The sequence below is a fragment of the Notechis scutatus genome, chromosome 1, assembly GCF_049901735.1.
Source record: "Notechis scutatus isolate UNSWTSFEM ecotype Mainland chromosome 1, rNotScu1.2, whole genome shotgun sequence".
Lineage (NCBI taxonomy): Eukaryota > Metazoa > Chordata > Lepidosauria > Squamata > Elapidae > Notechis > Notechis scutatus.
Window position 1 is genome coordinate 327,375,317 of NC_142009.1, and position 12,787 is coordinate 327,388,103.

General features: G+C 43.4%; 1 protein-coding gene across 7 annotated transcripts in view; it reads left to right on the forward strand.

Annotated features, from left to right (window-relative positions):
* CSNK1G2 (casein kinase 1 gamma 2) overlaps window positions 1–12,787 on the forward strand; it is a 113,006-nt gene that overhangs the window by 83,461 nt on the left and 16,758 nt on the right. For all 7 annotated transcript variants that reach the window (XM_087952637.1, XM_026681074.2, XM_087952635.1 and 4 more), the window contains 6 exons: window positions 476–516; window positions 2,064–2,133; window positions 2,877–3,025; window positions 3,900–4,134; window positions 5,937–6,022; window positions 8,547–8,631. In XM_087952637.1, the coding sequence (XP_087808763.1) occupies window positions 476–516; window positions 2,064–2,133; window positions 2,877–3,025; window positions 3,900–4,134; window positions 5,937–6,022; window positions 8,547–8,631 (666 nt within the window). The remainder of the gene's footprint in view (window positions 1–475; window positions 517–2,063; window positions 2,134–2,876; window positions 3,026–3,899; window positions 4,135–5,936; window positions 6,023–8,546; window positions 8,632–12,787) is intronic.

Sequence of the window (12,787 nt, forward strand, 5' to 3'; positions counted from 1 at the left end):
CGGGGGGTTATTTTTACTGATTTTAGAAGCTAAACAAGGTCAGACTAGGTGGAAAGGGACACTGCAGTGAACTCCCAAGGTTGGCTGTAGGCTAGACTGGACATTTGAAAAAGACAGTGGCAAACCACTTCTACATTTTTGCCTGTAAAAGAAAAGCACTATTGTTTTTTTTAATCTTTTGTGAATTTTTACTTCGTATCAACCAAAGAAGGACATTCACTGCATTCTGGTTTTGTTGCAGGAGATGTCTGTTTAAATCTTGTGGTCAATGAATTGTCATTCAGTGAACAGATTTTGTGTTCATGACTTATGCAGTCTTTTTCAATCCGCCAGTACACCGCTAAAGTAGAAATCATAAATGTGTATATTTTCTGCACAAAATACTCTCCTGTGATTGCCCAGTGCGGTGATTGTAAATGGGAAATGTTTGTTTTTCTTTCCTTCCTCGTCTTAATTCCCTTTTTTTGCTTTACAGGGAAGAACCTCTACACAAATGAATATGTAGCAATCAAGTTGGTAAGCTTATTTTTAGTGCATATTGTTGTCAGGTTTTGAGGCTGGTATTTTTTTTTCTCTCCTAATAAACTAGATCGGTGTTTTTCAACCTTGGCCATTTTAAGATATGTAGACTTCCAACTCCAAGAATTCCCCAACCAGCATGGGAATTCTGGGAGTTGAAGTCCACAAGTCTTAAAGTTGCCAAGGTTGGACACCCCTGATGATCTAGATCCTTCTGTAAGCCAGGCATGCGGCCTGCTATTGGGCTGTGGATCTAAATTGCCTTTCATGTAGTCACAATGTTGATCTCTATCATGCTTAGCATTGTCTGCTTGGATTAGCAGCCAATCTCCAGTGTATCTGTTAGAGCAGTGGCCCCCAACCTTTTTGTGCCACGGCCCGGTACCGGCATCACAAAATGATCCACGGCCCGGTACCGGCATCAGCATGCATGACAAAGCAAGGCGAGCCGAGCGACCGGACAGCCAGCCGTCCCCGCTTCTCCCGCCACCTTCAACTCCTCCTTTGTACCTTTTTGTGCTTTTTGATCTCCTCCGCCATCGGGCGGCTCTTTGTTCAAGCCCCCCTTCGATGAAACTAAGGCGCGAGGATTCCTTCAGGACCCAAACGCCGCTTTCCAACCGGAAAAGCTCACCCGGAAGCACTTTCTGTTGAAACAAGATGGTGGCGCCCAGCAAACCGACGGCCCAGTAGAAAATGATCCACGGCCCGGTACCGGTCCGGGGCCCGGTGGTTGGGGACCCCTGTGTTAGAGAAAGGACAGTTTCTCCCCAGAAAGTGAGACACTTTATACAATAATGATCACTTTGATTTAAGTTAGTGTAAAATATTGATTGATGCATGCAAACTTGTCCTTTGAAAAAGAAATAAAATCATCCAGTGACACTTCAAAAAGAAATGAAATCATCTAGTGACACTTAGTGAGAGCAGCAGTAAAAGGTTTAGGGGCCTTGCACTCCATTTGGTTTGATGAAAATCCCACAAACGCTTGGCTCATAACAGTTGGCCTTTCAAATACCACAAGGCTCCAGCTTGTTTTTGCTGAGGCTTACTAATGTGATCGTGCTTCTAAAATTGGTGGTATATTGGTCTATCCCCCCGTAATTACTGGAAAGAGTTCGAACTTGGCTAGTTGTTTGGTTTTGCTATCACGGCCATTCCTAACAATTTATCCCCTATTCTTTCATATAGTCCTCCTGATCGCATTCTTTCCACATCCCCAAATGCTAGCTGGCATTACTGTTTTTGGTTTTTTAGAAAGAATTCTGGGAGTTGTGGTTGCTATACAATGGGAGGTTCAGACTAAATAAGATGGGTGGACTTGTAATAACCACCCATCTTCAATGCTGAGTTGGCTTGATGAGCTTGATGAGTTGGTCCTCTCCAATGTGATCACTGACTTAGAGGCAAGTCCCATTCAATCAGGTAGGCCTTAGTTCCCCTCCATTCACAATCACTGCCTCATGTTTGCTATTTATTTGAAATTATCTCTTGTTTCGTGAAGAAGTATGGCTGTAGGATTTGTAACTTTTCTTTTTTTCTAGGAACCTATCAAATCCAGAGCTCCTCAGCTGCATTTGGAATACCGATTCTATAAACAGCTTGGCAATTCAGGTAAGTAATAACAACTGACTTGTTGAACTGTCCAGAAAAAAGTTTTTTTAAAATTAGTTCAGTTTTCTGAAAAAGTTTTTTTTTTAAAGTTTATTTCAGTCTCCTTGTCCTTTGAGTTCAGAGGAATTGTTGCTTTGTTTTAAAAGTTATAAGAAACTTGAAACACGCTTCCTTAATAAGCCTGGCTGATGTTATTATTAACCTCTTTCCTGTCCCCACTATCCTAATCATTCTAACTTCTGAAGCGCTTTTTTCTCCCTTAGGCTTTGATAGTTTAATAAAACTCTCACCTTAGTAACCATGAATTTTTATTTGTGTATTGATCCTGCTGCTGGTGTTTAAAGATGTGTGTTGCGTTTTTAAAACTTCTGTGGACTCTACTAACGAATTGTGAATAATATTTTTTTTTAAATTTTCATTTGTTTAAAATGCAATTCAAAGGAAAAGCTGGACACATGTTTAGAGAAGAGTTATTAGGACTTTAAATAGGATCTGTGTTGACCTGCAGAATGCTTATATTCAGGGTGCTGCAGATGTTCTTCTAGCCCAGTGTTTCTCAACCATGGCAATTTTAAGTTGTGCCGACTTCAATTCCCAGAGTTCTGAGAGTTGAAGCCCACAAGACGTAAAGTTGCCAAGATTGCCCTCCCGCCCCCGGGGTGTAGAAATAAACTGTAGAGCCGTATTCAACTTGTCCAACCACCCCTCTGAATCCACACCATTTTCTTTTCCACCCTTTGCAGAAGGAATCCCTCAGGTCTACTACTTTGGGCCATGTGGAAAGTACAACGCCATGGTCTTGGAGCTGCTGGGCCCAAGCCTAGAAGACCTCTTTGACTTGTGTGACCGGACATTCACTCTCAAGACCGTTCTTATGATTGCCATCCAACTGGTGAGTGTCCATTCTGTAGAGATCTGCACCCATTGCTACTATCTTCACGCCAACCCTCAAGACTTAGGTCCAATCCAAAATCTCCCCCTCAATTAACGCCTTCCAGCAACCTGGAATTCTCTGAGTTAAGGAGCAGCTGTCAAGGCAGCAGGTTGCTCAATTCTTCCTTCATTACCCTTCTTGATTTATGTGCCCTATATAAAACTCCTTTCCTTCCAATCAGCACAAAAACACAGTGGAAGTGTATTTCCTCTTTAACCTGCAGAGCGCCTTTGTTTCCTTATTGAGCTTGCAAAAAGGGTAATTTCAAAAAATTACAGAGTACTAATTTTGGAGGGTTGGCTTACCAACAAACGAACATTATCAGGCTATTAAAAGTTCTAGGCAAAAGAACGTAGGATGTGGGATGTTTTGATCTAGCTTTTACTATAGTCTGATCAGAATTTTCTGTCAACTCTGAAGCTGGCTTGACTGAGGCCATCTTGGAGGCTTCAGTGTTGCCACAATGGTGATAAGGGTTAGGGAGGTGGGGAATAGAGATAGCTGGGGTTTTGTAGCCAAAACAAAATAGTTTCCCGAGAACCAAGGACATTCCCACAGGTGGCTGAAGAGAGGAGGAGTGAAGTTTCCAAGCAACCGGACAGCACCTTGATTGGACCGTATGACTGATTATTTGGGAAAAGGGAAAACTTTTAGTTTTAATTAGGTGAAAACCACAGGAACCTTCAGAGTCAGTTTTCACCAGTCTGTGCCAATATGATATATCCAATAAACTTGTTCTTTGAGGAACCTGCTTGCCTCGGACATCTGTTTGCTACGGGTGTATTACTTGGAACCTTGACATTTCCCTTCCCTGCCTTCTCTTCCGGCCCAGATTACAAGGATGGAGTACGTTCACACGAAAAGCTTGATCTACAGAGATGTAAAGCCAGAAAACTTCCTGGTGGGAAGGCCCGGAAGCAAGCGCCAACACACCATCCACATAATTGACTTTGGCTTGGCCAAGGAGTACATTGACCCAGAGACCAAAAAACATATCCCCTACCGAGAGCACAAGAGTCTGACGGGGACGGCGCGGTACATGAGCATCAATACTCACCTGGGGAAAGGTGAAGAAAGGGGCACTTCCTGGCATGTTTCCAGGAAGGGGGAGAGCGGGGGTGGGGAAATGGGTGTCTGGGGGGAAGGGGAGTTCTCCTAAATCTGATTTTAAGAAAAAAATAAAAAGCTGTTTTCCCACACTGTGTGTGTGTGTGTGTGTGTTTTGTGTGTGTGTGTGTGTGTTTGTGTGTCCCTCTGAGTCACTTTGAACTCTTGGGAACTGTCTGGACCAGCCCTGCTGTTTTCTGGGCAATATTTTTGGAGGTAGTTTTCTCTGTGAAACTGATTGCAAGTTGATTAAAAAAAATTTGAGGAACTGTTGTGTAGCAAAAAGTGGCTTTGCAGTAGAGCAGGGGTGTCAAACTCAAGGCCTGGGGCCAAATCCAGCCTGCGGGGTTCTTAGATCTGCTCCGCAGGCTGTCTTGGAAACAGCAAAGGACCAGGCTGCAAGATCTCTTGCCAGCGAAAATGGAGCTCGCGAGGACTATGCACGGGCCCTCCCGAGCTCCGTTTTTACTGGCAGAGGGTTGCAGGAGGCCACTGCAGCCTAAAACGGAGCTCGGGAGCCCATTTTCACTGGCAGAGCGCTCGGGCCGCCATAGGCACCCCGCCAACACGAGTGACATCATGCTGGCCACGCCCACCCTGGTCATGCCCACCCCAGCCCCCGAGGTCAAAAACCACCCTGATGTGGCCCTCAATGAAATCAAGTTTGACACCCCTGCACTACAGGAAAATCCTTACTTGCACGAGAACTGGAATACGTCTGCCAGTTTTTCACTGCTCCGTTGCTGCTACTGTCCCTGCAGTTTTGCACCTGCTTTGAGGGAACCTCCAATAACAGTTTCAAGGAAATCACAGAGGGTGGTGGTGGTTACGGTTGAAGTGTTCTGCCCAGCATAAGTAGAAATATTTACGACTGGTGCAAAGTCCCTGCTGGATGCAATACAGACTTTACAGGACTCCACAAATTGTGCAGTGAGGTCTAACATTGACATCCTAAATCAAGTTCTTTATTCATGGTTCATTGAATAACTTATAGTTAGCTAGGGTCACACAGCAAGCAAAAATATAGATAAACCATAATATGCCTCTTGTGTAAACACAGCTTAGGCTATTTGCTGTCATGGCCATGGAACTCCCAGAGGTCAAGGCAGTCTCTCTGAATTGTACATCTAAAGGCTTGCTGAATTGTTGAATAAACCTTATTTGAAATGGTGTGTGTGGGTGAGTTCCCTGAATCGTTTTATCACCTACTGTCAGAAGCAGGTATCTGGATGGATTCTTTCATAGATGACAAAGATACAATGATTGTTTGTACTTTATTTCTTTATCCTGGTGATTATTATGCACAGGGGAGTGAGACAGAATCAAGTCATATGTGGTCTGCTATACTGGATATCTTAGCTGGGTTTACATCATGTTCTCCATTCAGTGCTTTGTTGAGTAAGTCATAAATGACGGGGTTCACCCCATAAAACAAGGGTCTTCAAACTTGGCAAGTTGGAGACTTGTGGACTTCAACTCCCAGAATTCCTGAGCTAACATGACTGGATGAGGAATTCTGGGAGTTGAAGTCCACAAGTCTTAAAGCTGTCAAGTTTGAAGGCCCCTGCCATAGAACAAGCCCTGAACCATGTTTTACAAATTCTGGGTTCATATAGTACACTAAACCGATCAAATCATTTCCCATCTTGCAATGATTTGCAGTATGCAGACCCATTCAGAAGTTTTTGTTTTTTTTAAAGGAATGTAATTGAAAGAATGTTCTGGATTCATTCAGAGTTGTTTTTTTGTCATTTCTGTGTAGAACAAAGCCGAAGAGATGACCTGGAAGCACTTGGTCACATGTTCATGTACTTCCTCCGGGGAAGTCTGCCATGGCAAGGCCTCAAGGTGAGCCCTATCTCTATGGAAAAATATGCAAATTTAAATGAACCGAATTTAAGTGTTTGCATATTTTTCGTTTTGCTTCAGTATGTATGGATTTACCCTTTGAATATTGCATTCTTCAGTATGATGGATCATTAGTGCTTGGTTGTTTTCTTGCAGATATTTCATTACCCAACTAAGTAACATTATCAGTGCTAGTAGGGAGTGGGGTTTGCTCTCAATTTATATTCTAGTTCTTCAGTATATTTTCCATCTTACTTGGGTAGCATTTTGTAAGCTAGGAACTTGGACAAATTTATGATTCCCTTTGTAAAGGAGGAGCTGAAGATCTTAGATCTCTACTCCCTTGATTATTTTCTCCTTGTGGTGTAGTTGTGGAACTGGCCCAAGATTTGCTTGTTAGGTGGGTCCACTCGTTTAAGTGAACACCACAATAATTAACTGGGCACAGTTTTGCTGGAAACTGGAAGTAAATTATCATGTTGAGCACCTGAAATGCATTCACATAACCATGCAGGGGGGTGGGGGTTGATGGTCAGACCTGCAAGTCCGCATTGTAAACCTCTTTCTCAGGGGATCTTCTTCAAATGATCATTAAATGACCAGTTGTCAGTTGAAGACTACCTGAATTACAATTGTCAGGAAGATGTTTCCAATTCTTCTCTCTGTTCCCTGTGCTGGTCCTTCTATACTCCTCTCATATCCCTACTCACAATCACTCATGCCCTGGTCACTTCCTGTCTTGACTATTGCAATGCGCTCTACATGGGGCTGCCCTTGAAGAGCATCCAGAAGCTCCAGTTGGTGCAAAATGCAGTGGTCCACATGGTTTTGTGCCGACCTCAGTATGCGCATGTATCACCTCTTCTGTGGGAGCTGCATTGGTTGCCGATTTGCTTCCGGGTGCAATTCAAGGTGCTGGTTGTCACCTTTAAAGCCCTTCACGGCTTGAGACCAGGTTATCTGAAGGGACTGTCTCTTGCTGGTCACATCTACCCTACTCACCAGAGTGGAGAGGCAAGGGATGTTGTGGGTCCCATCCCCTAGGGACCCACCTGGTGGGACCCAGAAAAAGGGCCTTCTCCATGGTGGCTCCCTCTCTCTCGAACATCATTCCCCCAGAGCAAGGATGGGATCCGACCAGTATAACTACCGGTTCTATTGCTCTGTGTCGCACGCGTGCAATTTATGACCTGCTGAGCTGCCCGGACAGCTGAGCAGCACTGAGTGCGGGTGTGCAGCGGTTGGAAAAGCCCTTTTTTCCTGCTTTTTCAACCTCAGCTATGCCGCGCAAAGCAGCTGCAGTTGAAAAAACAGGAAATAAAGGACAGGTAAGAGCCCAGGGGGGCAGGTGAGCCAAAACAGCAGCAGACACAGAACCGGTTCTTTGTCTGCTGCTCTTCAGAGCTACCGGTTCCGTAGAGCCGGATAGAACCGGTAGAATCCCACCCCTGCCCCAGAGATTAGAATGGCCCCCACTCTAACACTCTTCCGGAAGGCGCTAAGGACCTGGTTCTGCCAGCGAGCCTGGGGAACCCAGAGTGGGATGGAGCCCATTAAATTGGCTTGTGTGATGTGTCGTCACCAGGGCGGGGTGTTTATTATATTATTTTATTAATTTATTATGTGATTGTTCTCTTTTATTAATTTTATTGTTTTATATATGAGGTTTTTATATTCCTGTAAACTGCCTTAAATTGCCATGTGCAAATAGGCAGCAGTATAAATTTCCTAAAATAAAATGAAAAAATTAAAATCTTGTTACATCACATAGCTTTTCTTTGGACAGGACAGACCCCACCCCAAGCTATTGTTTAGAGAGCTTTGTTCACAAATATCTCAATCTTTGGCCTTATTTCTCTCTACAATCCTATTTATTCATTACGCTTCTCTGATGGGTTCTTGTGCTATGGTTCAGGGTTGCAGAGGTCTCCAGTTACCTGGTTTTCAGAGAATCAGCCCTGTGGCTCTGGAATTCCTTCCCTTCTCCTTGGGGAAGTTTAACAGCCTTTAAAAGGGTCCTTAAAGACCTTTTTATCTGGCAAACGAGTTAGTGCTTCGTCAACCCAGCCTTCTATCCTTAGTTGACCGTTCCTAGGTTAAGCCCTGCCTTGTTTGAATGATGAATTTATAGGCGCTTCACTGCAAGGTATTTAAAAACCATGTTTGGATGCTGCCTTTTTGTTTGTCTTGGCTATTAATATCTGTTTACTGGTTTGGTTTCTAAATTGTGAATTAACTAGATGGGATGGGATTTTGTAATTACAGTACAATGTGTTTTTTTTTCCCCGTTCTGTACACACCTCAGTAAAAGCACGTAATTGCAGTGATATTTTTGTTGTTGTTATTAGTCCACCTTGGCAAATAAATACCTGGGGCATGTTTTGTGCAATCCTCGCAATTTATCCGATGTCTCGCGGAGCAGTTGCGTTTTTCTTGGCACCCTTTCCCTATGAAACACCCAGCTTCTACAGCCTGACCTGACACCTCTTGCCTCCTTCTTCCCACCCTGGCTTTCTCTTCTTAGGCGGACACCCTGAAAGAGCGGTACCAGAAGATTGGCGATACCAAGAGAGCCACACCTGTTGAAGTGCTATGTGAAAACTTCCCCGGTAAGGATCACGCATAGAGACAGTACCTGGTTTCATTGCCAGGGAGGGAGATTTAGATCATTGAAAAAAGGAGGAGGCAGTTCGTATCAAAGGAGCATGGTTAGGTTAAGCTCGGTTTGCACTCTATAGGGTTGGCGCTGCTCACCAATCTGCCTGATTATTTGTTTTTATTTATTAAATGTATATGCCGCCCATCTCTTGGATTGCATCTTCTTCTAAAATATTCTGTGCCACTTTTCATTGTCCTGGCTGCAAATTCAAGGAATTAAGCTGGGGGAAAGCAACTTTGTTCCTTTCCGCTCCGCTTGGTTTTTTCTCGTCCATGCATAAATAACGGTCAGCAGACTTTTTTTTGCTGCTAAACATACACAGTCCTGTCTGGGCTCTTTCGTTGCATTTCTAAAATGTTTTGCATTACTAAGCACTTGGTGGTTTGTCCTGGTTTGCGTGTGGATGTTGCTATTTTGACTACCTAAGCAATGGAAACATTAGGCTTGATGGATGATTAGAAACTTCCAATACAATCAGGTGTTCTCTAAGGTAGACTTTGCCTTTTTAACAGCTGCATCACACTGCTGGCCTATGTTTAACTGTGCTTGATAAGGCCACCTGGATTCCTTTTACGTGCACTATGGCTAAATCAGATGTCCTCCCATCTTGTACTTAGGCCTTACATTTCTTATTTTATTATCAATTTTAATTGCTGCCCATGATTCAGGCGACTCTTGAGTGGCTTAAAGGTAAAGGTTCCCCTTGCACATACGTGCTAGTCGTTTCCGGCTCTAGAGGGTGGTGCTCATCTCCGTTACAAAGCCGAAGAGCCAGTGCTGTCTCCATGATCATAGGGCCGACATGATGAAATGCCAGAGGTGCACGGAACTCTGTTACTTTCCCACCAAAGTGATCCCTATTTTTCTACTTGCATTTTTTACGTGCTTTTGAACCGCTAGATTGGCAGAAGCTGGGACAAGTAACGGGAGCTCACTCTGTTACGCGATGCTAGGGATTGCAACCGCTGAACTGCTGACCTTCTGATCGACAAGCTCAGCGTCTTAGCCACTGTGTCCCCTGAGTGGCTTACATCAAGATAAGACAAAATAGAACTGCAATTATAAATATAGAAACAGATTAAAATTCAAAAATTAAAACAAGGGTTTGGAGGGGAGAGGTGGGGGGTACCTTCTCTGTTAGTATACCAACCACCACTAACCAGCAGCTTCTCCTTCAGGGCCCTATGGCAGATTGTAAGATCTTTCCTGAAAGCTAAAGGGGGGGTGGGGGCAAAATGTTCCAAAGGCCAGGATTCATGGCAGAAAAGGCTCTTCTTCTGGATCCCACCTGCTGAAATTCCTTAGCTGATAGGATTCACAGTAGGCCCCTTCTGCCATCATGAATGGGGTGGGCCGATCCCACTGGGGAAAGACAGTTCTGCTGATACCCTAGACCAGGAGTCAGCAACCTGTGGCTCTGGAGCCGCACGTGGCTCTTTCATCTGTCTGCTGCTGCTCCCTGTTGCCAGTCGGCTCCACAATTGATAGGGCTTTTGGTTAGGACAGGTAAAGGAAAAAGGACGCAGTGCTAGGAGGAGACTCTATGGTTGCGGGAACTGCCACAGAGTCTGGTCGGCTCCAGAATTGAAAGGGGGGGGCTTCTGGTTGGGACCTTTGTAGCTCTTTGAGTGTTTAAGGTTGCCGACCCCTGCCCTAGACTCAAGCTATAAAGGGCTTTAAAGGTAGTAACCAATATTTTGAAGCACAACGGCAGCCAGTGCAGCTCACGTAACATAACCATTTTTCCTACCCACATGCAGAACTTTAGATTTCCTCTTGTTAAATTCTGTTTATTCATTTTGAGCCACTGATTGGGCCTGTCTAGGTCAGAGTTCTCCAACCTTGGCAATTGGAGAACCCTGGTCTAGGTTATATTGAATCTTCCACTTTTGTGTATTCTGCAAACTTTATAAGTGCCCCCCCCCCAATTCCATTGATAAAAATGGTGAATGGCACTGGACCAAGACAGAGAGGCCTAAGAAATGCCACTCAATGTTTCCCTCAACTGTGAGCCCATCTAAACAGTGGTACTTTCTAGCTCATATTTCACAAAATTATGTGTGAAGAAAACTATTCTGAAACATTCTGTCAGAGTCTTTGCTGATGTTCACTATGTCTGTGGCAATTCCCTTCATCTATTAAACTAAGAATTCTGTGAACAAAGTCCATAAGGTAACGTGACAGATTTGTTTGTGAAAAAGTCCAGGTTGGTTCCTGTTAAACTGTAGCATGACTATGCAGGTACTCCCAGTGTACTGTTTGACAATTTATTCGAAGCTCTTTCCCACAATAGATACCAAGCTGCCAGTTCTGTAATTTCTTCCTTTCCCTTTTTTAAAGATGGAGATGATTTTGCCTCTCCTCCAATCTTATGAGGCCTCATCAAATCTTCTGGGAATTCTGTGATCATGTCCACTAGATTTGAATTCTTGTCCCTTCCTTGCCTGTCCTAAGCTACAGTTCCTTATTTCTCTCCCAGTGAGAGCCATGGTTAGCTAGGGATCCATTTATCTTCTGGAGAAAGACAATAGCAAAATAGGAGGTAAGAAATTCTGCCTTTTAAAAAAAAGCCATACACAATCAGGAACCACATAAATACTACACACAGAACAGCCCAAAGCACACATTGTGATGAGAGAGAAGTTCCCTGAGGATGACTCCAGCACAAGTCTGAAAGCTCGAAACATTAAAACTCTGGTCCTGGTGACCGACCCAAGTTTGATCCTGCAATATTATCTCGGGATACATGTATTTGCCTTCATTTGTGAAATCCTGCCTTCTCACCAAAGCACAACATCACTTCATCACTTTTTCCTCACAACAGACTTTTACTCTTTTTGGGCCTCCATTTTTTAATAACATATTCCAAGGCATTTGGGGTGTTTTTGGTATCTTGCAACACTCAGCTCATTTTTAGCTTCTCTTTGTACTGTTTTAATTGTTTTCACTTTTTATTTCTTATGTCCTTTTTTTTCCTCTTCAGCATTTTAGAGAACTCTGCATCTTGTCCATTCCTCTTGTCTTTCTTTGTATGTATGTGATAACACATTCAGCATCTCATTTCATAGCCAAGAAAATAAACAAATGGATCATCAATCTAGAGTTCTCAATCGCACAAATGATCAGTCTCCAATTATCATTTTGGACACATTATACAAAGGCCTAATTCCCTGGAGATAGTTGGGAAGAAAGGGAAGAGGATGGGAAGCAACAAGATGGATGTCTCAATTATAGCAGTGATGGATGCACTGTTGGAAGATCTGGAAGACCAAAGTTGGAGACATGCCCTCCTGGGTAAAATCTTCTCACTCAGTGTCAACACCATCAAATCATTTCGTTTAATAGATAGTTTTTTTCTTGTCTTTTGTTCTTCTTGGACACTTTCTTCCTTCAGGATTTATAGTCTTTGGATCTGACCCACTTTTCCTTGAAGTTATCACTTCAGCTCTTCTGAAGCCTGACAGGTTTGACTCTGCTCAGTTCCTCCTGCAGATATTAAAAAAATCAAGGATAACATGATCCCTTCCCCAAGGTAGCAATCACTTTAAATTCTTCAACTAATTCCTTTTTGTTGATGAGGATTAGATCCAGGATTAGATGAGAATTAAGTCTGCCTTGTTTTTCCTGGCGATAAGAGAGGGCAGGACTTTGTGAGACCTCTTGACTCTTGGCAAAGTTAGATTCCCAGAAGAATGATCACAATTGCATGTTTTTTTTGAAAAATATTGATGCAGAAAGATCTCATCCGTATCTTTCTGCCTGTCCAAGCGGTCTATAATAAATTATTGCAGTGATTCCAAGACTTTATATCTTGCTCCTTTTACAGTATTCTAATCGAGATACTTTTTAACAGGATTTCCATTCTCTGATTCCTGTATAACACTCTCACCCTTTTTTTTCCCCTTGGGTCTGCTCCTTTTGAATAAATGGTGGCTTTCATCCCACCAAGTTTTAGTAATACATGCATCTGTGATGACCCAGGGCATGGCACAAAGACAACACTGTCAGATAATCAGTCGGAGTCCCTTTATTAGCTCCAACTTTGCCCCCAATGTCCTGGTTACCTTTTGGCTGGAGAAAAACTCTCCCAGGAACAGCCTTTGGCT